The sequence below is a fragment of the Amblyomma maculatum genome, chromosome 3 (genome assembly GCF_055883805.1).
Source record: "Amblyomma maculatum isolate TAMU_Amacu chromosome 3, ASM5588380v1, whole genome shotgun sequence".
In the NCBI taxonomy this organism is placed as follows: Eukaryota; Metazoa; Arthropoda; class Arachnida; order Ixodida; family Ixodidae; genus Amblyomma; species Amblyomma maculatum.
Window position 1 is genome coordinate 207668870 of NC_139346.1, and position 27691 is coordinate 207696560.

A 27691-nucleotide genomic window follows, 5' to 3' on the forward strand; every position below is an offset into this window, starting at 1 on the left:
TAGCTTTAAAAAATATTTAAACGTTCGTCGAATGTTAAAAGCCAAAAGGACTATTTTTAGAGCAGAAGGTGGCAAAAAAAAAAAAAGAAACCTCAAGGCAACCATCTTGCGCAGGTCTTGTCTGCATGGCTTTAGCAAGTAGAAGCAAGACACTGGTTTTATGAATGCGCAGAAAATAATGAAAAGTCATACTTTCTTCACTAGAACAAGTACCATGTACTCAACTGACGGAATAAGAATCAAGCACGTACCGTTACAAAAAATAAATAAAAAATCGGCAATAGCATATATGGGAGTCTTCCTTGGATCAAGTGCATGGGCATCATGGGCGCGAAGCTTCGACCACGACCGTCAAACAACAATAGCGTCCTCGCTTGGTACAATTTAGACTAAATATATGCAGTGTGAAGGCACATAAGTAACAGGTATTTACACGAAACTCAACCCCATAGTATTCCCGATGACGAGGAAATCGTTGACGCCTTTGGGTTGCGCTAACATTGACTCGGTGATCAGGCACGTTGTTTACAGTGCGGCGTGACAGCAGTCAGAGGAACGGTATAACGTTCGCTAGTTTATGACTGACCCTGTCAACCAGCGACGCTATTTTCTTTCACGTCCTCTGTGCGTTTTTGAGCGGGTGGAACTAAATTTCCATTCGATTATTTCGTGAGCAGCCACGAAACGTGTAACCTGCGAAAGAAAGTAGGGTACTCAGGAAGTAATTTTGTGTTACAAGAGGAATGCCCGCGCAACACCGACTTCTAATGATGCTGTTGAAAAATGATTCTCGTGTTCCAGAAAACGTCTTTACGATGTAAAACATATCTATCGGGATTGGTACGAAGTACGCTGATACTGAACACTCAGTTGCAAGGATACGCCAGCACGCACTGGATATTGAACGCACACGCACGCTTTGGCTTTCTCACGAGTTCACAACACCTTTAGCCGGTCACTTCATCATTGCAGGTCAATGACCAGCCAGCATTACTTGTGATGGCTGTAGAACAAGGGATGGACTGTTCTTTGCAGGCGCGTGTCATCGTGTAGGTATAGGGTGTGGTAAAAAGAGCAAAATGGATGCACACATACAAAACACACAAGAAAAAAAAGAGACAAGTGGAAACTCATTGCGCATTTTCAAAATGAAAGACGTCGAGGCACCCCTTTGGGACCGGGATTGCTGTCACAAGTCGGCAGAAGTCTGAACGATGCTCTAGAAGGTCATCAGCCCTTGACGAAGCAGCCGTGGATCGAGGTACAGGCGCGCAGTGATTGGGGCACTTCCGCCCTAGCAATTTCGGTCATCGTCTTGGCATCCAGCACCAAAAGGAAGTCCGGTTTGCTGTAGTCTGTCTCATTCACCACCGACAGGAGAACGCCTGCAAGACGGTGGTAAACAAGCGCGAATATACGGAGATGAAACGGAAGATGCAGCTGGAGAAAAAACAGACTTGTCTAGAGACTGTCGACGCGATTCAGAGGTTGATGACATGGTACACCTGCTCCTGATTGCGATCGGGCAATTGCGTTAATGACGAAGAGCGAACAAGTGAAGTTACCTATAGTCACTCGGCAAAGCAGCCTCACTTGCTCGCTTTCTGTAATTCACGTAACCACTCGATCACTCACTTGATAAATGATTCCGTCACTTATTGCTTCAGCCATTCCTTTTTCTCGTATGTGTACTCATTCATTCCACCACTCGACAAGTTATTCCATTCCGCCGTGGTGGCGCAGTGGTTAGGAATCTCGACTACTGTGCCCAAGGATGCGGGATTGAATCCCGGCCGTAGCGGTCGCTTTTATATGGAGGCAAAAAGCAAAGCACCCGTGTGCTGTGCGATGTCAGTGCAGGTTAAAGACCCCCAGGTGGTCGAATTTTCCCGCGGTTTAGACTACGGCGTCCCCCATAGCTTGAGTCGCTTTGGGAATTTGAACCTCATAAACCAACCAACCAATTTATTCCACCGCTAAAGCAACCATTTATTGCTCTCTCTTTCCTTCGCATTCTGAATCCAGGGTAGAACGAGAGGAAGATGGCAACAACGTATGAAAGAGCACTAACATTGAGGGGGAGCCCCAGCTCATAAGCCAAGCCAACGTTTCGACAAGTGGTCTTGTCTTCGTCTGGACTTGTCTTCGTCTGGGCCCAGACGAAGACAAGACCACTTATCGAAGCGTTGCCTCGGTTTGAGAACTGAGACTCCCAGTCAACCCTTGTTCAGTGCTCTTTCATGCTTCACATTCTGAGTAATTCCTTCGTTTATTTACTTATTAGCACCTTCGCTCACTCATTTCATCAACTGATTTCGAATTTCCCACTTTCATTCAACTACTCACTAAATCGCTCACGAATAAGGTTTTCCAAAAGCTTTAAAAAGAAAGACGAACCACCACAAAGCCTAAAAGGTAATATCACTGGACAGGTATGCAAAGGCTGTCTCCCAAGGGACACTATTTCACCACATACGAAGTTGTCTGACAACTTTACAAAAACACTTTACATCAGAATTGTCTAGCGCGCTGCAGTCACGCGTGATTATATTAATTTCTGAACGGCACAGACACATCGGACATCATCAGTCACAGACCACCCTCTCTAGACACTCACCGTCATCCTCTGAGGCTGCTTCTGGGTTTGGTATGAAAACGGCCTCGCTGGGGAACTGTGTGTCAGACTCCCGCCACAGCTGCATCTCGCGCCTGTGGACGTCCAGCTTGCATATCTGCGCATGCCGCCCTCGCGTTAGGCTTCGTAGATCTCTACACATTCGTTTAGAAGTTATAGCCGTGCGGACGGACGCGTTGATAAATGGTGTGACACAGTACATTCCAGCAAAAAGAAAGAATCAGTAAGCCCACAAACGAGCTTGGCACGTGCAGCAATAAAACGTGCTCCATAATAATAAATAATCATGCTCTAACTATGGTATTGTACAGTTAGACAATTCCGTGTCAAACACGCCAAAATGCAAATGTGTTTGGGGCTGAATACCTATACAGCGTGCAAGGGAGTACGTTGGTATTCAGCTAGAAGGAGGGAAGAACCGTCAAACCGACAGGGTAGCAGCAGCACGACTTCCATGTGCAGAAAATAGCAGCGAAATATGCTGGTATAATTACCGCATTTCGGCATTCTCCGAGCCGCTCGAAGTTTCCACTGCCGTAGGTGTACCGGTAGGGCTTTCCTTGGTATTTTGGGTTTATGGTTGGTAGGTCATAACCTGGGAGCAGAGACAGAAACCACCAGTCATGCTCAACGGCGTACAACTTCGTTTATTGCTTTGTATTTACATCGACGATTAAAGAGCAACTAAGGAACGCTGTATTTAATTTCTGATCGTAGCAAAAATCTGCCCCATGGCCTTTTCCGAGCATGCTGACGCGCTTGATGATCAGAAATCTGCATTTACAAATATTCCCTCCACTCGATTAGAATCCATACACAAAGAAACGTACTCCGTGATCACTTTCTTTCCCTGAATGGGTGGTAGCCTATCCTCAGGGGTGACCGTCAAGATATATATATATATATATATATATATATATATATATATATATATATATATATATATATATATATATATATATATATATATATATATATATATATATATATATATATATATACATATATATACATATGGGCTACAGAGGCATAGGTTAAATGTTGTGGCTCCTGACGAATACCTCCGTTCTTCAGCAGTCGACAGAAGTGCAGCAAAATTATAGCAAAATGAGAAAGTAATACACATAAACAAAAATATATGTAGCAATACTAATAAAACTACAAGATTGACAATACATGACTCGATAGCACTATGTACAACGAAAATGAAATGGTATAATAAAAAAATTTCCTTCAGTACAATTATTCAATGCATTGCTAGACACTTATAAGAAACTAAAAATTATATACACACAGGAATACGATTGAAGACAAAATTGAATTGAAAACAGGGATACAATACAAGAATGCCTTCTGCGGTCACCTGAAAAAGGTAGTATTCTATCTTCGTACATAGCACTGGGTGGTATTATATATAATACGCTTTTTGAACTTGCTTATGCCAGTTTCGAAATTTATTGTCTTTAAAAGAATAGAAACCTTTTGGTATGTGACTGCTTGTTTTGCATAGTTCGTTCTTGTTTTCGGAGTGCGCCTTTTATTATGTCGGAATGGATAAACAGAATTTTTTCACTGTCGCATATGTACAGTTTTCGGAGTGATATGAGCTTTAGTAGTTTGTTGTAGTAAAGCTGGTCGGGCCCTCAACTTATTTTAATTTAAGAAAAAAAGGTAAACTTCGTAGAAGCTAGTAATACAATAATTTTCAAAGCAACGCAATATTTTTTCTGTAGTATATTATAATCTTATTGCAATTAGTGTTTGTTGTGGTTCCCCCCACCAGCGTCCCAGGAAAGAGTTTTGAATAGAGCATTGTGTTATATAACAGTTGCTTTATCCACACTGAGCTACTTCGTATAGCAACAAACGGTTCGTGCCAGTTAATTTATTAAATGGTTCACATGTGGCGCCCATGACAATTCTTCCTAGAGCCACATAAAAAAAATATTTCCAGTGAAATAAACGTATTTGTAGTTAAAATGCGCAAAACCTGTAGTTTGTCCTCAGTGTTCCTTGAAGCTGACATATATTCACTTGAGCTCATTTCTGGAGCAAAAATTGAAGGCAAAGATAGACAGAGAATACGAAAAGAAATCACTCAAGAAGAGCACACAAGTAGAAGGTTGGGCTATCCGGGAGGAGGCCCTACGAGTATTACATGACCCAAACCAAAAGCGATTGTGACGGCGCGTAATCAATTGCATACCCGCTATTGTGTAGGAAGTAGGGACGCGCAGTCGCATAACATGTGTTACAGAATCGCCAATTGATACCGTATTTTTGAACGGTACACATGTGCGGATGAGCAGAACTGCAGAATCGAGACACACCTTTGAGTCCCATCTCCTCGTGGGTTAGCCAGATAGTGTTGTTGTCCTGTCGGTAGGCGCCAGCCTCGCTGTAGTCGAGGCTCACCAGGTTGCCCTCAGTGATGCTGTCGGCCTTTGTTTTTGTTTTGTTGTTTATGAAAAAGGCAGAGAGGAGAAGGATCATACAAGAAGGTACATGTGACCAAACGTTTTGTACGCTTTCCACTTGTGGTGTATTTGCAACGGGGATGGGGCAATGCGTTAGACCACGATCCCTCCCGCCTCCGACGCCAGCCAACAGCCACCGCGCATGCATCGGCGCAAACAGGGCAGAACGTTAAACTTAGTCAAGCGGGGGGCCCATTCTTCCGCCGACGAAGCAAGGCTATGCGGAAACGGTCATTTTCCGCTCTGACAAAGCGCTAAAGAGCTTGTCGCATATTGGCAAAACCTGGTGGCGGAAAGGCTGCATGCCTCCAAGCGTCTCGTCTCTTTTCAGAGAATTTGTAGTGAGAAAGATAATCTATCCTTGCAAGAAACCGCAAATAGGTATAGATTAAATCTTTCGCTCTAATGTTTTCTTCTTTTAAATAATATTTTAGACATTACTCTACGTGATCCGCACAGTGGTATTCCCCTGCGCCCGGTCAAAAGTTTATGATTCAATTTCTTTGTTACGTTCATTCGGCTTTGGTTTCAACAGCCACAGACTAAAGCTGGTTGTCGCGTTAATAAAAAGACTAGCGCATGCAACAAGGACACAGACATAGAAGAAGACAGGACGAGCGCTAAATATACACTGAGGTTTTACTTAGACAGAAAGTAAAAATGACACACCAGCTAGCCCAGCTTTTTGCCTTGATTTGTCGTCGCGTGTATGTGTGCTTAGGTCACAGGAGGCATAATAAATTACAGGGGCGCATTTAAGTGTGCCTACGTGCAGAAATGCGAAAGCATTGCGACTGTCCTGCAAACCTTCGTCTCGAGTTCTGCGTTTCATCGCTTCGTACCGTTTCTTAGTTGGCGTTTCTACTGGTCAAATTTGCACAAACTCAAATTTTGGAGGCGGCTCACCAAAATTTGGAACTCATCATTGAGTTGGCCATAATCGGATTAGGTGTGACGCCAATTTTCATCAAATTCGGAAAAATAAAAATCAAATTTCGAGGGTCCAGGGGTCAAAATCTGGGATTGGCCTACCTAAACTTGCAAACACAAATTAGGTTAGACACCAATTTTGGTCAAAATTGAAAGAAGTCAAACTTCAGGGGTCCAAGGAGGCCAAATTTTAATGGGGCGAAGTACGTTTGGAGGTCACTGCTGAATTGGCCATACTTGAATTAGGTTAGACCGATTTTTGTCAAATTATGACAAGATCAAACTTTGCGAAAGGCCCATGTTTAATGGGGGTCACCACTGAATTGCTGTACTCGATTTAGGTTATAAATCAATTTTAGTCAAATTCTGACCAGGTCAAATTTTAGGGGTCAAGGGAGCCAAATTTTGGGGTGGCCCATCCAAATTTGGAGGTCATCGCTCAACTGGCCATAATCGAATTAGGTCAGACGTCGATTTGTATGAAAATCTGACACGTTCAATATTTGGGGGTCCAGGGAGCCAAATTTTGGGGATGGCATATCCAAATTTGGAGGTCAAGTTGAGTTGGCAATACTTGAATAATATTGGGTGAGAAATTTGATTAAATAACCTGCTTATTCGTGCAGACACGCTTTGTCCACAGCTCCCATGAACAGATTAATTGGTTCTATCAGTTTATTAACCAAACATTTAGGGTTTCACTGACTGGATTCTGTTTACATATGTCTTTATTCAACTGTTTAATAATTACCTATGCATTTAATGACTGACAGTTAATGCGGACACTTTTGCCGGCACGGTCCGATGACACGGTCTGTCACAGGCCCTGTCTGCACCACACATGATCCAAAAAATGCTTTCGTATTAAAAACTACCATATAATCGCTAGTACATAACCTTAACTACAAATCTTGACCCAGCTTACTTAAAGCGGTAGAACGACAATTGACATATTGTTAGCGGTTATTTGCAGTTTTTTTATGATTCATAAAAAATTTCAATAATATATATTTATTTAGCAGCCGAAGGCAAATATGTGGTGAAAACAGATGCTATTAAATTAAGCTTTCTGCGGCCCTTTGAAGCCCATCAAATGTTATTTGCTCATACTTTCTGCTTAACGTACAACATGGGATTTGCAACTTGCAATGCAAGATGCCGCCCTCTGAGTACGTCCCCCTGCTGCTTGTTTACGTTACAGAGATAGTAAAAGCTAAACCACTTTATGAGGCTACTTCATATTAGCATTACCAGTACCCGTGCCCCTCCTGACACTGATGAGAGAGTGCGTTCATCCATAACCTTACGTCGTGATCGGTGCACGGAATCAGCCGCCTATCGCATTTGTTTTGTGCACTGTATTCGTCATATCGATCAAGTTATCGTTAAAATGCGCAGGTCAGATAATTATAGCGTGATGGAATACATACCTTGGAGACAGGGATCACAAATCGGCGAAAATGGCCTTGACTGTATTGGTCGAAGTCCTCGGCCGCCGCGTTACGAATTCTGTCCAGGTAATACCTGAACAGAAGGAATCAACGGGAGGCTTGTCAAAATAGACACGCTAGCACAACTAGCGAGGTTATTTTTGTTGTCTGAGCTCTCCAAAGTATCACTGTCCGTTTAATCAAAATTATGCGTACGGAGCTCACGCACAGGACACAAGTAGTATCTGATAATTGCTGTAGGACACAATATTACAAAATGCTTAACGCATGGGCGAGCGAGAGCAGGTTAATAACCCGCAATTGTATGATGCATGTAATGGCGCTGATGCAGTTGGGAAATGTTACCTAAATACAAGTTAGTGGAATTGCTTCACGCATGTGCCGAGTACTTGGAGCGCATCGCGGTGTATATACTCCAAATATGCTGCAGCTGCCATGCAGTTGGGAAATTTTCCTCCTCTCCGTCGGCGCGCGATGTCACAGAAGTTCAATGCAAGCTATATCAGAGGTAAAGTGTAACGCGGTATCTACAGGAGTTGTAAATCACTTTTTTCTTTTGCTGAGAGTTTACACACTGCCAGAATTCACCTGAAAGATTGTTGCGCCAGTAAATTAAAAAAAAAAAATATCGCAGAGGTTTAACGTGGCTAAACACATATATAGTATTACATGCGAAAGCACTAGTTTGATATGTAGTTTATCTTGGTAGATGCAATTGATGTTGTCGCGGTTTTCTCCCCATAGCCGGCTAGAGGCACGTTCTTCAAATGAACTTTGATTTATGTTGCCTAAGTTGACCGAGCAGCATAGATATTGTTACGGCGCGGAAGACGAGGAAGCGCGCGGCAAGCGTGTGGATAGGAGGTGAGAGAAGAGAAGGTTGATTGTTTCGTTGGTGTGCCTGTGACCTTAGTGCGAACCATCCCGCACCGTTACAATATGAATCCCCTCACTCCGTACGTATATAAGTGCGCGCGTGGCCTGGTGCCATCGTGTTCAAATACAAGGGTCCTGGAATACTCGATTCAGGTCTTATCCTCTGATCTCAATAGCAAAGATTTGGCGATGTACAGACGAAGTGAGCTGGTTAGGCCCCGTGAAGTGTAGGCCCCAATCGCTATATGTCCCTTTCGAAACCTCAACAAGAAGGACATTCCTGTCTGTAGAGTGAGACAGCGGCTCTAATACGCAGGACGCGACAAGAACAGGGTGCGTGAGAGGGCCAGTCGGTTATTAGACATGTATATAAATATGCGTTGAAACTGAACACAGCGAAGGGACGACACATTCGGTGTCGGCTCCATAAGCCAAATGACCGGCGTATGCACTTTAATAAAGCGCAGCATATATATACCACATTGGGTGTCATAGCGTATTATCTGTTTCTCCTTTTGAATCCCCTTTTGCGCGCTCAAAGCTTTCTTTATCCTTTCCACTTTTCCCCATTCAAGAGCTGGTTTGCCGCCACGACGACACGACACAAACACTGAAAGGGTCCACGCGCCGGGACCAGCGCAAGCTTCACCTGCGTCAAATCTTCATGCGATGAATCGTGCATTCCCGTGATCGACCCACCTGTCCATGATGGAGGCGTCCTCGTACGCGACCATGTCGAAGACGATGTGTCCGTCGTCCTCGAAGGCGTTCACAGCGTGGAAGAAAAACAAAGGCTCCGCCATGAACCGAGTACGCAGCACAGTCCCCGTCGTCCGGTCGAGCACCACAAACTTGGTCTGGTGTGAGGCGGGGAGCACAAACCAAACGCGGCGGGGGAGCGGGGAAAGGGCATGGAGGAATAGGCCGACAAATGTTGAAGAAAGGAGACGAGAGGGAAAGCGAAAAGAGGGAGGGAAGAAGCATGAGCTAGCGTCAAGTGTCAATCTTCAGGATATACGTTGTTTTGTAGGTCTTTGTTTCTGGCTATATCGCGGGGTGCGCCTCCACACACTGCACCCCAGCATGTATGCTGCTGACTAAAGACAAGTAGCTGTGCGCTAATCAGCAAGGTTAGTTCCAGGCTTTTCGGGAATGTTGGATTCGCGAAAGTAAAGTACGCAGACTAATCAATGTGCATCGTCCACGTACAGCGCGTACACCTTCAAGACGGACGCGAACGTATTTTTTATCTCCTCAGCAAATACGAGTCCGATAGTAATAGTTATGAAGTCGTCTATGTAATATTAGTTAACCAGCATGCTAATTAAGAAGTCTCACATGCCTCCTGATGAATATGAACACTGATAATGCTTTGCCGAAGAAAACGCTCTGCCGACATCAAAAAGCCTATTATAAAAAATGTGCAGATGCACACCGGTTATACACCCTGTATATCCACAAGTACGAGAAGAACGCAAAGTATGCACTCCAGTTTCTGAGAAATCTTCCTTTAAATGCGTGGCAAATATTTTAGGGTTAAGTCCTAAAGCAACTCAGGCTATGAGGAACGTTGTAGCGGATGGATTCGAAAAATCTCGATCACCTAGAGCTTTTTTTTTTTTTTTTTTTCGCGTGGTGTGACACCGCGAAAACACGAGCGCCTTATGCGTTTTGCCTCTAACGAACGCGGCTAGGATCGAACACAGGCTGGCGGTAATATATCCTCTATATATGTAAATGCCATTCGTACTCATATAGTTGCTCTGGCAGCGATAAAAATGGTTCTCGAAAAGAAATGTTTTCGCCTATATTGTTTGCACAAACAGGTGTTATTTGACACAGCTTTGGGCAAATTAGCCTATATTCGCTGCATTTGGAAAACTTGTTTCGCTTATGTTGAGGCGCTGTCCTATTGGGCTGAAAAGAAGTCACCTTCTCCTTGGGCGTCCAGTCGAAGCAGTCCTTGAAGGAGTAACCCTTGATGCGCGAGCCGATCAGGCGTATGGTGTTGACCAGAAGAGGCTGTTCGACGAACACCACGTAGTTTCGCGTCATGCCGAAGCTGTGGTAGTAGCTGAACGTCGTCTTCCAGCTCGACGGGATGTGGTACGCCACTGAGGCGCGCTTCAGACCCGTGCAACCTGCGTGAACGGAGTGGAACACTTACGGCGCAACCACGGAGCTACGATACGGGAATCTGCCATGCAAGGTCAACAGTTTGCTCACGCGGCTTGAATCTTCAAAAAGACAGAGCGGACCGCGACCAGCTACTTACGTGGAAGGCAGTATTTACTAAATCCAGCACTTTGCTGTGCTGCATACTAATTTTAACCAGTATATGAGATGAACGTTCATACTGAGTGCAGGTTAATGAACAGATTAGAGAAATGGATAACGAACAGCAAAACATAGAAGCGAAACATAGACTCGTTCGTCGATTCTCCTGTACATGGAATCGACCAGCAACTATCGCACCTTTGCCAGGCGCCGGTATCTTGATGATGTGGTACTTGAGGCCCGATATGAAGCTGGCACCAAGGTTGTAGCTGGTGCCGTCATCCAGAGTGATGGGGTGCGCGCTGGCCAAGTTCACCGACACCAGTTTGTTCACGTCATACTGGGAACGATGTACGAAGAGAAAGGCTCTCAACTTCGGCCCTCTACACAAGTTGAACGTCAGCGGCAAAAGCTTGCGACTTGTGTACATGCTGTTGTGTGTGGAGTTGTAAATTCAAATGTTACCGCATCGAAATGCGATAACAATGCATAAAGTTACGGCGCAGAAAGTGCAGCCAAAGAGGTTAGTTTTCAGACGCTTCAATGTAAGTGGCTGCAAAGTTATGTCTAGTCCGTTTGTGAAAATTCTTGACTAATTCACGACAGGCTTATCTTAACGAAACTATGCTTTGTTGCCCTGCGTGACAGGGATAAAAGTATGTTGGAACTAGGAAAAATGTTGAAATATAAAATGTCCCAGCTCGTACCACTAGCAGGGCGAGAGACACACGAACACACGATATCGCAGACACACGCATTAGTCGGTTTCCATACATGGCAATCCATCGTTCCTATAATCAATAACTAATATTTCGTAGGACTAATTGAAAGCTCTTAATCCGACCTTGCTACTCGAGAGGCTTCCTTAGCCCTTATTCTGAGTGCTAAACCAGACAGCAGTCTACACAAAGTTTCACTCCAATAATAGGGGTATAAATACCCTCTGGATGGCCTCCAGCGAATCTTGGTCGACCTTCCACACGAAGCACGTCTCTGACGTACAGAACAGCTCATCGCCGAGCGTGTACACGTTTCCGAAGTTGTTGTCAGTCAGGTCGCTGGGCACGAGAGCGGCGAAAAACCTGCGTGATGTTTCACACGAAGCGTTTAGTTACACAGTTGCCCAGCCAGTGCTCAGGGTCACTAAGAAAGGTACTTCTTGCGTATATGGCAACCCTGATAGTCACCGTCACAAGCTAACCCCAGGGCGTGAAAAGAAGGAAGGGAATGTATAACAACAGCCTGACTTGTCTCATCGAAATAGACGATAGAGACGAAATATTTCTTCTTTCAATTTCAGCAGAACTGTCTAGATTCAAAGGGCTCGAAGTCAGTTATTTAGGTTTGGGCTACGACATATTTAGCTCTTCTTTGTAGAATACTCAAGCGCTGCCACAGCTGAGGTTGTCGGTCACTAAAGAAAACGTTTGTATTCTTTATAAATGGGAAAGAAGCCTACAATGTTTTCAGCTTAGAAACCCGTAGAAAAGGTTTGTTAATTTGGAAGAGGAACGACTTTTCTTCGCAAATGACAAAAGAAAAGAAACCACATGCGCCTTTGTTGTAAGTCTAGTATGCCCTTATATATTCCGACGAGTTACTAATTTTTCTCTTTCTTCATCTGCCCGTGTAACCAGTAACGAAGCGCGAAGCCAAATTCTTGATTGGGTGCATCGGTTCTCAAGCTCACACTTTCGGCTGACATAAGCGCGTTTTTCATCAGTACCCGCTCTACTACTTTTGTAATCGTGTCTCGTTCTATGAAAATTAAGTGGAGTGTGTCAAGTGCATATGACCAATAAAAAAATATCTTATCGACTAGCACAGTGATTAAGAAACTGCCCCCACCTGGAGAATATGTTCTTGCACGGGTCTGGATAGCACTTGGTGCCGAACTCGGTGACGACGGGTCTGTTCACTGTACTCATCTTCTTGTACGCTTCCGAGTCTAGATAGCGTGAGCTGTAGTACACCTGCGTGAAGTTCAGCTTGAAGGGCAAGCCTGGGACATTTTAACACGTGGAAAAGCAGTTAAGTGACATGAAGAAAACGAGTACAATATAGATACGCCGCAATGACTCACCGCGTTCAATTTGTAACTCTAAATTGTGCCGCTTTTCTTCCGTGTTGCTTCAGTCTACTGCAGCACATTGAACTTTCGAACGCGCTATATGTAAATCCTTAGTAAGAATAAAAAGTCTTGTTTCGCGAGGACAGCGTCCAGAATTTCACAGTTTACTTCTTTCGTTCAGATCCTCGTGGCTCTACGTATCTTCAACAGTGCTCACTATGAATGTGTCACACGTCACGTGACGTTCTTTAGTAGAACCACGTGCCTGAATATTTTTTGTTTTTGCTTTTGCAGGCGGAAGTATGCAACGGGATGACGAGAGCAGCTCTTGTGGGGTTGAAAAAGGAAAATCCCTAAGCGCGTATACTTGGACCACGCTGCCCTCACCTTTCCCTTGTGCATCTCGTAGGCGGACAGGATGGCGGCTCCGTCGAACCAGTGCTCGAGGGAAAAGCCCCCACTCAGTTCCCACATGCCAGGCCCCAACCGGTACAGTTTGCCGCTCACCCATTCGGGGATCTGGCCTGCAGCAGCAGTGGAGAAGCAACAAGATATAACTCTCCCCTAAACAGACACTGAGAAAACATTTGCTCTTGTGCAGCTGTAAATACTAAAAACGTCCACTTTGATCGTGGATCACATTATTGTCTTGCAATGCCTTTAAAGGCGAGGCTTTTCAGACATTGCGCAGAATTCGCTACTGAATGAGAGAGCAAAACAATTTCAGAAATAGTCAGAGCATATATTCAGTAAGGAGAGAACCTCAGTGAATCTATACGACCGTCTATCCTTACTGGGCCCGCCTGCGCATGTGTCTAGCAGTGCTGTACGCGTTACAGAAAAAAATGTAACCGATTACAATTAGTCTACCGGATATGTAACTGATTAGAGTAATCAAAACACTTGATTTGATTTATTTAATTTATTGAAGTTTATAGCAGGATACAGTTTTGCCGTGGGACCGAGGCAAAAGGTGACGTAAAAGTCACTTGGCTGGGCCTTCGGCATTACAGTTGACACGCGCAACACAACGCAGCTGGTACAAAGCAGCACAAAATAGTCAGTCAGATGTCGGAATGTAATACAAACACAAACCAGGAGCAAAATACATAAAATGCAATTTTTAACATACATCAAGGGAAACAGTTTTAAGAACAGTAATTGCTATTACACAACGGAAATAGGAAACAAATAGTTACGTATACTCTAAAAAGCACACCTTAATTTTTTTTTTTGATGCAAACAATGAGGATGATTGTTCAAGTAGATAAAATATGTCAAGATAACAATTCAAAAGGTTCAAAAGTTTAATTATGCAGACACAGAATCATATCTAGACAGATTGTAAATGAACCGCGCGCCTTTCTTTTGTAAAATATAAATCTTTTCCGTGTTTGTTTCAGTGTCCACTCCCATACCAACAGGCAGTACTGAACACGAGACTGGCGAAATTTATTTATGTATCGGGCAGGTTTGCTGGACACAAAGTCTACATGGCAAGACCAGCGGAAATTTTCGTGAAATAGAACACCTCGATACTTATGCACTGAAGCACGTTATAAGGAGATAGATTGGGAAGAAAATGTGATATTTTTATTTATTGGTTTATTGACAGCTGAAAAAATTATATATTTCGTTTTATTAAGATTTAACCTCAGCTGGATGGCACAAGGTTATCTCGACAGATCTTCAGCCATTTGTTAGCTGCAGACACTAGAGAGGGTAAGCTTGGCGAGGAAAAAAGGGCACTCGTGGCATCGGCATAGAGCAAGACATTGGAAGTTTCAGGGATAGTAATGATATCATTTATATATATAAGAAATAATAAAAGGCCTAGGGTGGAACCTTGAGGAACACCGGATTTTATGAATTCAGGATCCGAGGCAAAATCATTTATAACGACCAACTGAGAACGGTTTGACAAGTAGCTTTGAAGCAGTTGAAGTGCGACGTCTCTTATTCCGTAGTGTGGCAGTTTTTTTGTTTTTTTTTAATATTTCAGGTTTCATTCAGTCGAAAGCTTCGTTGAAATCCAAAAAAATATCTTATAGTACACAACTGCGTGTCTATGTTATGTGCTAACTTATCTATAATGAATAAAGAGCAGATTCAGTTGTCTAGAAGAGTAACTAATAATTGCAGAACAATAATCGATTAATATAACCTTACTTTTCTTTGAACCTTGTTTTCATAGCACAAACTCGCTGAAACTGCAAAAGTTGTGCGGTTTTCATGATTTTTTTTTTTACACGTTGTTAACTACCAACAGGAATTGCTTTCCAAAGTTGCCGTCGCTGATTTCTCCGCGTTTCTTCGTGAAGACATCAGCCGCTACACTGGACACTCGATTATGTGAGCGCTAGAGGGTAGGTGATATTATATAGTACAAAAACCTTGCGCAACTGCTCACAGTTGCGCAATGCTTCGATGCCTATTTCTACGCCCTCTATGAAGCATCGTGCTTAGTTGCTGGCGCTGTGGAAATGCATTGTAGGTAAGGCCACCAAAAAGCTGGAAATATTTTATGTAGATTTATTTTTTTAACTTCAATAACGGTTTTGGTATGGAACCACTGCAAGGCCACTGCAATGCTTCGGCAAAAAGCTGGTGGACCTTCTGACGTCGTCTGCCGACAGTGCTCGTGGTCAACTAAAGTTACTGCAATGGCTCTGCCAGAGCTGAGCGAAAGAACCGCTATAAGAAACCAAGCTATGCAGTAAGAATTGCGCCTAATGAAAGACACAAGAAGTTTATGCCCTTCTGCAGGCGGCAGGCATTTTTTCCAGTAAAGCCAGAAAAAGTATATTGGAATGCTGCATGGATTATTCGTGTGAATATACCTCGCCGACACTGCACAGGTTACCACAAAAGTAAATTTGATTGGCAATCATTGTAACTTGGAATGAAGACAGCGCAAAAAAGGACAACCACAGAAGAGAAAAGGACACAACACAAATAACGCTACTTCATACTTGGAACGCCTAGGCTTGAATTATGAACCACTAACTAACCACGTTTTATTGTTTGTGTTAATGCATGCATGGGAATGAGTTATCGTCACGGAAGAACAAAAATGCGCATTGTGCTTAGAGTGCATCTTGCCGCGAGGAATGCAGCTCGTGCGGCGGTAAGTGTTCGCCTGCATTCAGGCGATCATCCTGTAAATACTTGTTGCGATCAATGTAATTTATGTGACTGAATGCATTGTCATACACTTGCTAGGTTGGATGTTTCTTTTTGAGATTGCACTTACTGAGCAAGAAGTCTTGCGTCTTGAACTATGCTCTCTACAGACCGCTCAAGTGAATGCCCACTCTGATAAATTAAACGAAGACGTGCATTTCGTTAAGTTAAGCCCGTCTCTGATCGCCTAAAGCTTAGGAGAGTATTTTATGCTGTAAGTCATTAGCTTTTCAGTATCAATTTCTTTTATGCCCCGTCTCATAAGATATGATCTTCTAGACTGCCAGGTACTTATATTTTGAATCATTGCGCTCTAACGGAAGACCGCCTAGATGTTCAGACGTTTCATTCCGCTGTGAACCCTTTGTGAAATCAGCTGCTGTAAACTGGAAAGATTTGGTGAAAAGAGTCAGGCACTTTGCCTTCTTTCCTTACATGCATCCTCTGGCTGCTTCCATTCACAATGCACAATGTTATATGCTGTCTTAAAAAAATACATGGGTACAATGAGTACAACAGTTAACAACAAATAGCCTATGTAGTAAATATATCGTAAGCCAGCCAAGCGTACCGCCATTGGGCCGAAAAATTTAACGCAATCATATAGTCACTGATACTTCGCCCCTGCAGTCGTTTCTTCAAAGAAGTAATGAATTACTAGTAATCAATTACAAATAAAATAAAACTGAATCCAGCGAAACGTTACTTTTTGAAAAAGTAATGAAATGACCGTAAAGTAACGCAATTAGTTATCGTCACGGACAAGTACTCAGTTACGCACAACTCTGATTGCACCTTTATATAGTGGTATCGTCGAGCGTACCACTGTCGGCAAAATCAAACCTTCTTTCACATCATCGAACACGAAAGTGACGTCCATATTTGGCGTTCAAAAATGCAAGCGAAGTCATTTTGTGATTCAAACTGTGCAATGCATGTAAGCCGACTAAATGAGTTTTCAGATCTGGAATTTGGTATTTCTAGTCACACTACTCAATAATGAAATTTAAAAAGAGAACTCAACTTTGATGGGAACGGCCTTCAATTCCGAAATATAAAATTGCCTTTAGAACAAAAATAAAACGTTATTATTAAGTTTGTTAATTATTCGTGTAACCATTAAACTTTAACGAACGTAACATCCGCCCTGCTATACAAACGACCTGCACATACCACATCGATATCTTTCTCATAGTTTTTAATGTACATATAGATCCGTAAACTATTTAAAAAGCATCCGGTATACGCAAAAATATAATATTTTGCAGGTTTATAGGTGCTGACTTTCTAAATGTATGAAAGTATATAAAAAAGTAGCCCAGAACCTACACTGTATTAGCAAATGTCAATAGAAGTCATTTTGGTGGAGTCGATAAAATGTAAATAAAATTTCTGAAGAATGTTGACGACAATTTCTGTAAAGGTTAAAATTTGCGTCCGCTGCTCCCACCCAGACAACCTTGAGTTGCCGAGTCAGCTCAGAAATGTCGGCTTTCTCAGCCAGAGTGTTCAGGTTATTTTCTAATTTTAGTAGTGGCCAAATATTTTAAATTTTCTTTCCGCTTTAATTATTTTAATTAACTCAAATTAAGTGTCATCAGACAAAAATGGATATATATATTTAATTTATTATCTGCGTCTCCAGGTAATACAAAAAATGGAAACATTTCAAAATGCCTTCCTATTTTTCATTGACTGCTGGCTTCATGAATTTTCCAAGAAGATAGCTGCAGGTACTTAACATAGTTTCATTCCTTCATCACTCCACAGAAAACTAGATGCAGTACGTTGTAGCCAAGTCGCAGCTTTGAGCCACCACATGGTGAAGGGTGGCTGATCCTGGCCCTGATGGGGCTGGGACAGGTAGGTCACCGCCGCTTGCGGTGGAGGCCAGCCTGCCACTGAAGGAAGGCTGATCCTGTCCCTGATGGGGCTGGGACAGGTAGGTCACCGCCGCTTGCGGTGGAAGCCAGCCTGCCACTGAAGGAAGGCTGATCCTGTCCCTGATGGGGCTGGGACAGGCTGGCCCCCACCGCAAGCGGCGGGAGATGGTGAAGGGTTGCTGATCCTCACCATGATGGGGCTGGGACAGGTAGGTCACCATCGCTTCACAAGAATGCAACTCTTCCTTCCGCCTCATGTTGCCTATGCGTCAAAATCGCATCTGGTTATTTCAACGTTATGGTTGCCAGTGCCAAATTGGTGCTGTCACTTCGACGCACCCTTCCCGCACTTCTTCGCTCCATGCACCGCAATAAGTGGCCATTTTCTTGGTCCGCCAGCTCTCACAAAATTTGCACCGTCAGTCACCTCCGCACTTGCAAACGCGTTATTGTTACTGAAACAACATGCAACGAAAACCGCTTCCAAACATGAACATTCGAACGAAGTAAAATCAGTTCATCTCCAGGCGTAGTGTCTCTTGCTTAACCGGAGCCATCTATGGCAGCACCGTCGCCCTTTTTTGTCACGAAATTGGAAAAAGTGGGAAGAATCGGCTGATTTGAACTAAATCAAACTTAGTACTGAGAGAAAACATCTTCCGCTGTAGTTTTGTGTACCTACAATAAATATTTTATTTTCTAAATTTTATTTTTATATGGATCTACACAATACTTGCAGAGCCCAAGGCGTTATTGCTGGAAGGAACATCATAAGGCACCAACTACACGTGATATGGTAATTCAACCTCTTTTGCCTTGGCATTCTATTTCAGTTTGCGAAAGATATATTTTGATCCTGTAGGACATTGAACTCCACCCTTGTTGCTCATCCCTTCCATTATCTTGCATTAATAATGTTTATTCGGCAGTTTGATCACGTTCGCATACACGGAAAACGGAAACCAACTGAAAACAGAACGCGGAATGTCCGTCCCCATGTTTGCATTCGAAGTGCTATTAGTAGACAGAAACAACAGAAAATGGCGAAACATCCCACATTCGCGGCGGCTGGTACAAGCGGATATTTTCTCGAGTCACATGTTTGCTTTCCAACGGTATCGAGATGGGCTCGAGTACAATATTGATCCTGTACGCACGAGCTGCGCAATGTGAGTGAACCGCAGCCAGAGTGATGAAATGGGTGACGTTGCTATTGGGTGCTTACATATTGAAGGATGCTAGCTAGTGCTGCCGGCTCGAGTGCTTGTTCACGAGAGTGTGACGAACTACGAGCCTTGCACACAGTGCTCTGAATTCATGAGCGTGCACACAATGTTCTTCACGAGTTCATGCTCAGAATAATAGCACCTGCCTGCTATGCAATACTAAAGCGTTCTTGAATTCTTTCGTGCCGGCATGATAAACTAGAGAAATAAATAATGAATAAATAAAATGTTGTGTTGAGCGAAAGCGGAAACTCGCGAAAATCAGAAATTTTTTTGTTGCGCGACAGAAGTTTCCGTGTTTTTGTTCTCGAGGATACTACAGGTGAGCTCTCCGGACAAGGAGAGCGGTGATAAAAGAAGGGACAGGAGCCGCCTGCTGCGAACGCCGGGCTGCGGGTTAGGCTCGGAGTTAGAAAAATAAACATTTTGGTTCGGGCCCTGTCTCCCAACGGCACTCTACAGATGGTGGCCCGGATGTGATTCGTACACAGAACCTTCTACCAGTTACAATTACAACAAATAAACAGCAGGCCAATGCCTTTCAGAGTGCTGCATATTACACCACTAACCAAACGAAAATAAACAAAAGCAACATAATTACCAATGTCGCGCTTAATTAAGCAATTTGGAAGCATCAAGATCCCTGCAATTTAATGTTTTTTGCGATTAGCTTATTGTTCAGGTTGCAGGAAAAGCTTTATTTGACTATTTTCTTCAGACGGTAAATCACTTTCTGAAGGCCGCGAACGTGAGTTAAGCTTCACTGCTGACGAGTAACGTTCGACCATAGAACCGCTTCTCTACCGACGGTGCATGTGCCAATTATTGCTTTCTATTACATCAATCACTGTTCGTAAATGTTTAGTAATTTCAGCCTGTAGGAGTGCATAACTCTCATAATAAATATATGCTGACAATTACTGCCTGCTGTTTCTACTCACGTTTTTTGTAACAATTATAAGCTCTTTCGTACATAACGACTTGACCTTCCTTTCTCATTTCAGGGTATGTGAAACAAATATCAATCGCATACGCACAGTCGATCCTTTCGAAATTACTTCATCAAATCGTATTTTCTATACTTCAGCCAACTATTGCAGACAATTGGTCCAGCAAATTATGGCCTCGTTGCGGGCTCATCGATACATTGCGATTTCCTTTCAAGTTCATGAAAACTATCATGCGAGTGAATAATCCCCTCTACAAACCTGCTTCGAAAGACATATTGTCGTCTCTCGTGGCTGTCTGCAATAGCTTACACCACGACAAGCACCCGAAGAAGGCATTTGGTCAATTATATCTCAGTCACCAACACCAGGTAATGCTGAATTCCGGAAATGCTTTACCAATGTGATTTTCTTTTTTTTTTTTTTTTTTGCAGGATAGAATAAGTTGAGGCATCCAGGCGTTGTTGTATCGCTGTCACTCTCGGTTGGTATTTAGTATGTTCTGTGTTTTTATGTAACAATAATTTATTTATTTATTTACAGAAGACTGCTGGCTTTATTGCAAAGCCTTAAGCAGGAGTGGGTGTAAAATACACTTTGACAAAAAGAAAACCTCCCTGAGGTACACGCAGCTCAGCACACAATACCGAAAGAAACAACATTATACAATATTAGACGACGCCTGGCGTCAAAATGAGCACTGTTACGAATTCCTAAGCGACTCCGTAAATGACTCCACAGTAGAAGCCTCTACAATATTCGCTTTGAGGACATTCCATTCCCGCACAGTACGGGGGAAGAAAGAATTCTTGTATGTTTCAGTGCGGCATGAGTATTCCTTCACTTTTAAAGAATGGTAGGATCGTGTCGAACGACCCGGGACGAGCTCAATGTACTTGCTGCTGTTAATTCCTAATTTGTTGTGAACAATCATGAACATATATTTAAGCCTCTCGCGGTATCTCCTGAGCTGGCACGTTTATTAACATTAAGGTGCATTATTACGCATGATGCATCATATAAGGGCTCCGATGATCATGTCAGGATATGACTAAATATAATTAATTGGCGGTGATTGGTATGTACGGAGTTGGTATCGTGTACAGTGACGAATCTGTGCATGTGATACGATGATGTGTATAAGTAAGCACCACGCAACGTGTGATCATGGCAATAATGTTATGACTAATCCTGGACAATTACTTTGGTGAATAACTGATGGGGAGTGCTATGTATATAAGCTTTGTCGCAGATTAGTGCGTGAGTCATGAGACTTGGCTCATGACTCAGTCATGCAAGTCACCAGGCCAGAAGAGACGTTCGTTTTTCCTTTGGTCAACTAGCATGTCACAGAAGGGGTACACGTGAACCCTGTCTTGCTTGTATTTTTCTATCCTTGACGGCAAGGTGACCTCAACCGGAGCCAACCGGAGCCAACACAGCCCAAGTGCCTTCTACGCCGCCGCTAACGCAGTACGTGGTGTGCATGTCCCTTTTCCTGTTTGTGAATTATTTTTTTTTTCGGTGACCAAGTATCCCCAACCAGAGGCAAAGGTCACATTGGTCTTTGTTCCATGGCCAAGCAGTGCAGAACTGCGGTTTGCGTACGTGCTCGACGTTTGAGGGCTGAGGTGTATCTTGCCCAAAAGACAGCGCCCACGAAGGCATTTCCTGCAGCACCTACAAAGCCTGCATATGAAAGCAGGCGCGGCCGTATCCGCACTACAGCCTCCTCCTCGGGTGTTGAAACTGCCGCTGAACACTCTTGGACTCGAATTCGCCGCTAGCACCGCATCTCACCAACAACCCGCCTGCCGTTCCAGAGGGACCGTCGCTTTCGAGAACCGTTTGTCGTCGTGGTGAATAGACTGTCGCGGAGCTCCCGGTCACTGTGGCAATTTTCGACTCCGCTTCCATTTAAGCTTCATAGCTACCTTTTTGGACATCGGTTTGTATTCTACATTTGCAATCGCTTGTTTAAAGTCCCTTAGCTATCGCTAGTGTTATTTGCTCGAGATGCGTATGTGCTCCAATGGAATGTAAATACGCGTACTCCCCATCCTGCTACGTTGAGAGAGAGAGAGAGAGAGAGAGAGAAAACTTTTAATGAGCATATAATCAGTAAAAATTCGCAGGAGCTGGGTGGTCGGTGCCCCTAGTCCAGGGCTCCGCTGGCAGCAGCTGACTTGCGGACTAGCTCCATGGATAATCCAGGCTTGCATGGTCCAGGTTGTCGCTGGTCAGGGCCGCCTCCCACTGCTCGTGTGTCGGGCATGGCACTATTAACGTTCGGTCAGGTTTGTCCTGGCATTCCCAAGAGATGTGATAGAGTGTGGGGCTTGCACCGCACCAAGGACAGTAACTCGTGTATTTTGTTGGGCTTATCTTATTTAAAATTTGAAGATTAGGGAATGTGTCTGTTTGTATTTTTCTCCAGTCTATAGCGTCCGAGGAAGGAAGTTGTTTGTGTGGTGGTGAGAAAATTCTTCTTTCTAACCGTAGGTGTTCCAGCCTGTCGCCGTAGGGTTCTAGGAGAGGGGTGAGGTAGGGATGGGGATCCGCCCGGTTTGTGAGAGCTCGGGCTAGATCATTCGCTACCTCATTTCCTTCTAGGCCTTCGTGTCCAGGTGTCCATGTAATTGTGTGCGTCTGGGAGATGGAACGTAATATTGCACACGCTCTTTTGTGAGGTTTTCCGGCCAGGTAGTCCCTGCAGTCTGGTTGGGAGTCCGTCACTACGTGTGATGACTTCTTTTGGTTGTCTTGTGTTTTTATGGTGATGACTATTGCCAGCGATTCCGCTTCCGCAGGATCCTTGGCATAGATCGAAGCCTGAATAATTGGCCTCTTCTTGTGGTCAACTGCAGCTATTGTGAACTTGCCAGGTTCGCCGTAAGCCCCTATGTCCACGTAGACAACTTCCGCGTCTTTAGACAATTGTTTTTCCAATGATTTGACTCTGGCTTTCCTTCGACCCTTCTGTAACTCATGGTGCATGTGCTTGGGTATCGGGTTCACATAGATGTTGTTTCTTGTGGATGTCGGAATTTGTGATTTGATCTCGGAAGTTCTTAGTGCCTGCCATAGCCCTAGTTTTGACAGGATTTCCCTACTCGCCTGCGTTGTTGTTAGGCGTTGTTTCTGACTCTCTAGAACCGCCTCCTTGAGCTCCTCGAAGTTGTTGTGCACTCCGAGTGCCCAAAGACGTTCCGTTGATGTTGTTGGCGGGAGGTTTAGGGCCGTTTTACGTTACATCTGCTCCTATCCAGTGAGTTTAAAACCTCTCAAAAGAATGAAAGTCAGTGCGAAAACTCTGTACAGTAGAGGTCAAAGAAAGCAAGGGGATTCACGTGCGCCCCAACGTGGGGTTAATGATTTTGAAGTATTTGTTAGCTACAAGAGTCGGCATTTTAGCGATGAAAGTTCTAAATTTTTTTCTATGCTTGGGAAATTTCATTCTATATTGCACATTTTCTAGCACACAACCAAGGCTGAATACGCAGCGAAACATATTTCTATCATAATGTTACATATATGCCCTGCGTCGCTGAACGTTGAAGACGACGATCAACAGTGAGACAGAAGGAAGACGAAGCTGTAGCAACGGTAGCTGGTGCTAAGAGAAGGTTAACGCTTGCCAGAACATTCACACTAGTCATCAGCCGTTCTGTTTCTTGAGCTAACCTTCTTGCCCCGTATCATCTTGGTGCAGGTTACCAAAGATCCCCGTGTGCACAGATTACCCCCTGCGCTGCCAAAAGCTGGATTTGCGCAGTGGCCGCCACCTACCTGGGCTCACAACAATGGCCATTGACCTCCGAGGCAGCCCCTATCACCGCGGCAACTTCGGCTGAGCCAGTCGTGCTCACGAAAATCCGCCACCCTCCCATCTTTAATGGCGAAGACAAGACAGACGTTGACGATTGGCAAGATGAGTACGAGCGCTGCAGCAAGAACAATCACTGGGACGCGACCATTATGCTGGCCAACCTCATTTTCTGTGTGACCGGAACAGTTCGCACGTGGTTCCAAAATCACGAACAAGAGCTGGTGACGTGGGAAATTTGTAAGAAAATCTGTATGGGATCCAAATATTCTGAAAGAACGGTTGACATATGCCCCGTAGACGTCCGATGGTTACAGAAGAAGTGTCTTACTCAGTATACTGCTCACTGTAGGCAATAAAAATGTGATCATATTAGAGACCTATCCACGTCGAATTTATTATCGCTTGGCTTTCGTAACAGCAATCAAGTGAACTAAACATTAGGATATCGAATACGGCGAGCCTTTAATGGTTTATGCAAGAAGTGTTGCAGGAAAAGACAGGACAGTGTACTCACTCAGCCAGATGGAAACTTGAAATATATTTCAAATAAATTTGCGTTGGCCCAGTTAGCGGTCCAGTAACTTTCTTCTTTACTTCGCCTTTTTGCCCTGTGGTCAACCTTATACTGCGCTATCATTGCTTTCAAAGAGTGGAAACCTGAAGTCGCATTTGCCCCGTATTCTCCGGTAGTCAAGCTGCGATTGACGCATGTGAAATGCATTTTGTATTTAATTATATCAAGACATATCTCTGGAAAACTTACTTCGAGGTTAGCGAACGCAGTTACAAAGAACGCTGGACAAAGACGGCAGGGAAACGATTGAATGAATGCTTTGTCCTGACTGAACTCTGCCAAGGCACTCACTGCGGCGGATTATACTATAAAAGGCCTCTCGCTGGCAGCCGACTTTCACCCGACGTTTGATTGCCACCGTTATTCACGGACAGAGCCATAACGTCGGACAGCCCGTTCAAAGGAACGCCCTCTCAGACGGGATAAGAGTTGAAGCGCGCCGTTGAATGCGGCGCGGGAAGATGGGAAGAGAGGAAATAAGGATGAGGAAATGATTGCGATGAAAGGAGGGAGCTACTTGCATGCCTTCATTTGGTACCTCGCTTTATTATTTCTGACATAGCGTGGAAAGCTCCATTCCGATTCGTAGGGGGCAACTGAGATCGGACTGCACGGGCGTGGATGTGGTTGCGGCAGGAGTCGGCGGCCGCTTCGGTGTCACGCATCGCTGGCTGCAGCCGCGAGGCTGCAAATTGACCGTAAACAGGGCATTGCCTCTTTCCGCGCTCTAGACTTTGTTGCAGGCACTCGTGGATTGAGGGCGGTCCCGTGGCGAAATGCGATACCGAATTACTGGTTTAGTTTCGGAGATCGGAGAGTGTGACGAAAGAACAGTCGGGTGAAAGCGAAAACAAATGCCGAGTTATTGTACTGCCACAATGCAAGACATGCTGTTGCTTAACAAAGGAAACTATTCTCGAGGCCACAATCGGTTTTTGTTTTATTTTATTCTTGGCGTTAGAGTTTCGTAGAAGTACAGTATAGGTCTGCACGGCTCACCGCAGCTAGCATAAAGGCAACTGGAATAGAGCTGAGAACTCTTGACCGAGGTAGGAAGGGGCTTTCGCCTGAACTAAACTGTGGGCAATGGTCTGAAGCCAGAATTTTTTTGCTGGGGCAGTTTGAGCAAAGTTCGCACCATTACCCGATTTCACAGTTCAACAACAGTTACTTTTGTACAATTTTGTAAGAGTGAGTATCCCCCCCCCCCCCCCCCCTTTACACACACAGACACACACACGAGTAAGGTATTTTATTCTATACTATGCCACCAACGTTAGCCTGCAAGCAAGCAGAATTCCTGTGTATTTTCTGGTTCGGCTGACCTTAGAATTTAAGAAAGGTTTATTCTCTCAAGTTCTCAGAGCCATCAGCGATTTCAGAGGTACTCGAGGCTCTTTGGAGTGGTAACAGTCTATGACCTTCCTTGCACACAAGTTTCCTTCCCAAAACGTTAGCTAACCGGGGCCAGAAACGTGCTCGCGATAATGTTGTCTCCTGCAACTATTACATGTTCTTCTCCGCAGTAGTAGCTACCAATACAGAAACCTCTCTTGTATCTAGGAATAACTGTTGAAATATTGAATATTAAATTGTTAAGATATGCTGTCTTCAATATAGCAAAACAGCAACCTCACATATAAAATTGATTTATTCATGAAAATCTGTTTGCTCTCGAGGTCATAAGATTACACGGCTTACTTTTCTAGGAGAGCCATGATACTTTACTGCTAACAAATTTTTTATGAACGCGTGTTTATGAACACGTGTGCCCTTGAGTAAGCAGTAGTAAGAACGGTGCCCCTCAGTGTACTGGGTTTGCGCGTCGACCTGATGAAATTAGCTCTCCAGGGGGCGCGTTACTCCACGTCACCGGCTTATTATCTTATTTCGTTCTTTTTTGCGAGCTGTAGAAGGTGCTGGAGGAGAAAGCGCTGAATTACTAGAAGGTGACAAGGAATATCTTAATATTTAGTACTTTAGTATAAAGCCAGGACATCTGTGAGGGGCATCGTTCTACACTTTGCTCCACCCACATGAAGTTTACATCGCATCAAGGAGCTTTGAGCTAATTACTTGCTCTCTGCGTATCAGTGTCTGCCTTTGCACCGGATAATTCTTGCCTGCAAAGGTGAGATAACGTTGCTCTTCGCCTGTATGTGAAATAGCAAAAACTGTTTTTCCTCCTTTGTGCGGTTCTAAATCCATTTTAATGAATAGGTACGCCCCTCACATTCAAGTGAACACGGCTGCCTTTTCGCGACTGATATGCGCTATAACACTTTTGCAAATAGGCCCGAATCCCTGCTGATTACTGTAGGCTTTCATACGATAGGCGCATGCTAACAGCTTACGCTAACAATATCGCATTACCTGCATCAGAGCACACGGCAGCAATAGAGCAAAAACAGGTGCTGTGCAAAGAACGCGAAGAGAGGTAGGGATTCAAAAATGTAGCTTTTTTGTGCTTTCGCTACAATTATTTACTTTATATAGAGCGCTTTTAGTACATGCAACGAGCAATAGCCAATGAAAATTAATTATTAGTGTCTAACAAATGGATGGTCATCAATGTCACTTTAGCCGGCTTTTTTTTTTTTTTTTTTATTTGTCCTTGTTCCCCAGGGCCCCGTTTTTTTATATGCCGGGACCGGGGTACCTCGCGTTAAGCCTAAAAATAAAAGTATTTAGGCTGTGAAGGTAACAGAACTGCAGAGTTGGTGCCATATGAAACCTCCCACCCAGCAGCCTTGAAAGGAAAAGCGCACGATTGGTTATCTTTAGGTTATGCAATAAGTTAACAAGTTCTTTTTCTTGGAAGCATAGCCCCAAAAAACAAACAATCCCATCATTTTGTTTTTGTTCTGATACATAATGTTCTCATAATGTCGGTGAAATGAAAACAGAAAGGAAAGGAGTCTGTCACATGACCAGATATCTACAGTAAAAGGGGGTAGAGATCATATACACTTAAAGTCTTGAGCTCAACCCCGAGTCCTTTAAAAACCTAAGGAGCGCCTTCACTGCTTTTCCTTCTGATGGTAGCGTCCAAGGGCCCATAATCTTAGCTTGTGTAAGAGGGTGAGAGTCCAAGAGGCGGAGTGTAGCAATCAGGAAGGAATGCTCACGCTGAAATGCGGTTACAAAGTATGCGCGCTATCATTTCAACACAACCGCACAGCTCACACGTTGGAGAGTCTGCCATTCCGATGAGATGGGAATAGACATTTGCAAGCGCCACTCTTAGCCACAGGTGACACAACATTGCAGTATAACATCCTTTCCTTGGCGCTCTTTCTTTTCATTTTCTCCCTTTGTTCCCCTCCCTACGT

The 27691-nt window shown here is 43.9% G+C and overlaps 1 protein-coding gene across 1 annotated transcript in view; it reads right to left on the minus strand.

The window, feature by feature from the left end:
* Window positions 1–282: 282 nt before the first annotated feature.
* The window catches only part of LOC146197543 (carotenoid-cleaving dioxygenase, mitochondrial-like), a 57980-nt gene continuing 30571 nt past the window's right edge, over window positions 283–27691 (minus strand). The window contains exons 2-12 of the mRNA XM_084596491.1: window positions 13105–13241; window positions 12495–12619; window positions 11587–11728; window positions 10845–10986; window positions 10302–10510; window positions 9069–9226; window positions 7473–7566; window positions 4966–5077; window positions 3130–3230; window positions 2618–2732; window positions 283–1385 (exon numbers count right to left, since the gene is read on the minus strand). Of these exons, the coding sequence (XP_084452617.1) occupies window positions 1231–1385; window positions 2618–2732; window positions 3130–3230; window positions 4966–5077; window positions 7473–7566; window positions 9069–9226; window positions 10302–10510; window positions 10845–10986; window positions 11587–11728; window positions 12495–12619; window positions 13105–13241 (1490 nt within the window). The 3' untranslated portion in view covers window positions 283–1230. The remainder of the gene's footprint in view (window positions 1386–2617; window positions 2733–3129; window positions 3231–4965; window positions 5078–7472; window positions 7567–9068; window positions 9227–10301; window positions 10511–10844; window positions 10987–11586; window positions 11729–12494; window positions 12620–13104; window positions 13242–27691) is intronic.